At 48.9% G+C, this 2451-nt stretch overlaps 1 protein-coding gene across 1 annotated transcript; it reads right to left on the reverse strand.

The window, feature by feature from the left end:
- Positions 1 to 995: 995 nt before the first annotated feature.
- LOC125498692 (uncharacterized) lies at positions 996 to 2063 on the reverse strand. Its single transcript, XM_048646947.1, has one exon. The coding sequence runs from the start codon at positions 2061 to 2063 to the stop codon at positions 996 to 998; it is 1068 nt and encodes a 355-aa protein (XP_048502904.1).
- Positions 2064 to 2451: the final 388 nt, after the last annotated feature.

Consider the following 2451-nt stretch of genomic DNA (forward strand, 5'->3'; position numbering starts at 1 on the left):
GAGCGTGGCGAAGGTTTCTTCTAGGTCGACAACGTGCTCTTCCTCTGTCAAGCTTTTCACTATGTTGTCGTCGACGTATACCTCTACATTCCGGCCTTTTTGGTGCTCGAAAATCTTGTCCACTAATTTTTGGTAAGTGGCGCTGGCATTTTTCGGCCCAAAGGGCATGACTTTGTATGCATAGACCCCAGCTTTTGTGATCAAGGCCGCTTTGTTTCTATCGGACTCTAGCAGGCTAATCTGATGATAACCAGAGAAAGCGTCCATGAAGCTTAGCAAGGCGTGGCCGCTAATAGAGTCCACCAGTTGGTCTTTTCTGGGCAGATGATAGCAGTCCTTGGGGCAGGCTTTATTGAGGTCGGTAAAGTCGAACACATCCGCCAGGACCCGTTTGCCTTCTTCACCATGACTACGTTGGCCGGCCACTCAGGGTAGTCGCAGGGCTCAATGAAGTCTACTGCCAGCAGCTTGTCTACCTCCTCTTTGATGGCTGCATTTTTCTCACTGGAGAAATTTCGCTTCTTTTTTTTTACCGGCCTGACATCTTCATTGACATTCAGCCTGTGCACCATGAACTCTGGGTCGATGCCTGGCATCTCATCCGCAGAGAAAGCGAAGATGTCGGCGTGACCCCTCAGTAAGGAAATTAGGTTAACCTTGACCTCTTCTTCCAAATCTGCTCTAATTTTCACAGTTCTTTCCGGCCTATCCTGTTCTAAGCTTACTTCCTCCGTCTCTCCTTCCGGGCTAGGTCTCGGCTCATCTGTCGGACTTCCCTCGAAATTCTCCATTGACAGATCTTCTTTTTTGGACTTATTATCCAGTATTCGTCTCTTTCGCTCTGATGGCGGCGTGTCGGCGGGATGTTTATGATCGGAGTGCCTGAGAGCGGTCAGGTAACAGGCCCTTGCCGACTCCTGATTCCCCCTGAGCTTTTCGGGGTTATCGTCATTGGAGGTATAGACCATTGTAAGGTGGTAGGTAGATACCACAGCTTAGGCGTCATGAATCAGAGGTCGTCCGATGATGGCATTGTGCGTTGCCGGGATGTCCACAATAAGGAATTCCACTATCAGGTCCCTGGAATGGGATCCTTCCCGCAATTTCACAGCCAGCTTAGTGGTTCCTTCCGGGACGACAGACGCTCTTGTGAAACCGATAACCAGATATGAGACCGGCTTCAGACATGCAGTGTCAAAATCCATTTTCTCAAACGTCTCCTTATACAGTATATTGGCGGAACTTCCTCCATCTACAAGTACGCGATGAACCATTGCGGTTGATATCTGCAGAGATACTACCAAGGGATCATCATGGGGGTAGATAATGCCCCTGGTGTCCTCCGACGTAAAGGCCACAGCTGGCATGGCTGGAGGTGCCGGCCATTTCCCTGCGTTGTAGTAGTTCACCTTGTGCCTTACTTCTTTCAGGCTTGCTTTAGCACCGTGTATGCTTCCACCTCTTGTCGGTCTCCCAGTGATAACATGGATTTCAGTGATCCTGTCTTTGACTGGCCTTCTGTTGCCGTTTTCATCTTCTCTAGATGGAGGTTTTCGGTCAATCCTCGCTTGGTACTGGGTGAAGTATCCTCTTCTAATGAGGTCTTCGATCCCGTCCTTAAGGTCTTTGCAGTCTTCGGTTATGTGACTGTAATCCCTGTGAAACTCGCACCACTTCGGTTTATCCCATCCCTTGTAGTACATCTTCCTAGGCCTACGCCACTTGTCATCATCTTTATGCAACTCGTATATCTGAGTGCGGGATGTCGTGAGAGGAGTGTAGTTGTGGTACTTATCAGGTCGACCTTCATGGCCCTTCTTCACAGAGTTACTTTTCTCTCTTCTACTGGAGGTGTCCGACTTCTTGTCCTTCCGGTACTTATCGTCCTTACGGTCTTTTTCCTTATCCTTCTCCTCTGCTGCAGGCCTCTTAGGATGTGACGCTTTATCAAAGTCTTCCCCCCGGATGAAGTCATTTGCCTTGCCCAAAACCTCGGTAAGGCTCGTTAGCTTCTTTCGGCCCAAATAACTTCTGAAGGGAGTTCCTTCCTTTAGCCCCGTCATGAGAGTTAGGACGGCAACTTCCTGCTGGAACATAGGAATGGTGACATCTTCTACGTTAAAACGCCCTACATAGTCCCTAAGACAATCTGTTTCCCCTTGCTTCACTAGTAGAAAAATGACGATTTGCGTCGCCCCATTTGCGTCGCACTGAAACGGAAACAACGCAATAACGTAATTTGCGTCGCATGCAAGGAGGAGTGCGACGCACAACATGGGTATGTGAGCACCAGTACGAGCTATATGCGTCGCACGTGCCTCTGGTGCGTTGCAAAAGCTCAATGTGTGTCGGACCACATAGAGCATACGACACAGATCATCTCCTCTTTGATAAAAAAAATTCGCACTATGTGCGTCTTACTATCCTATGGTGCGTTGCGAAAGAGTAAAT

This window comes from Beta vulgaris, chromosome 6 (genome assembly GCF_026745355.1).
Source record: "Beta vulgaris subsp. vulgaris cultivar EL10 chromosome 6, EL10.2, whole genome shotgun sequence".
NCBI classification, from domain to species: domain Eukaryota; kingdom Viridiplantae; phylum Streptophyta; class Magnoliopsida; order Caryophyllales; family Amaranthaceae; genus Beta; species Beta vulgaris.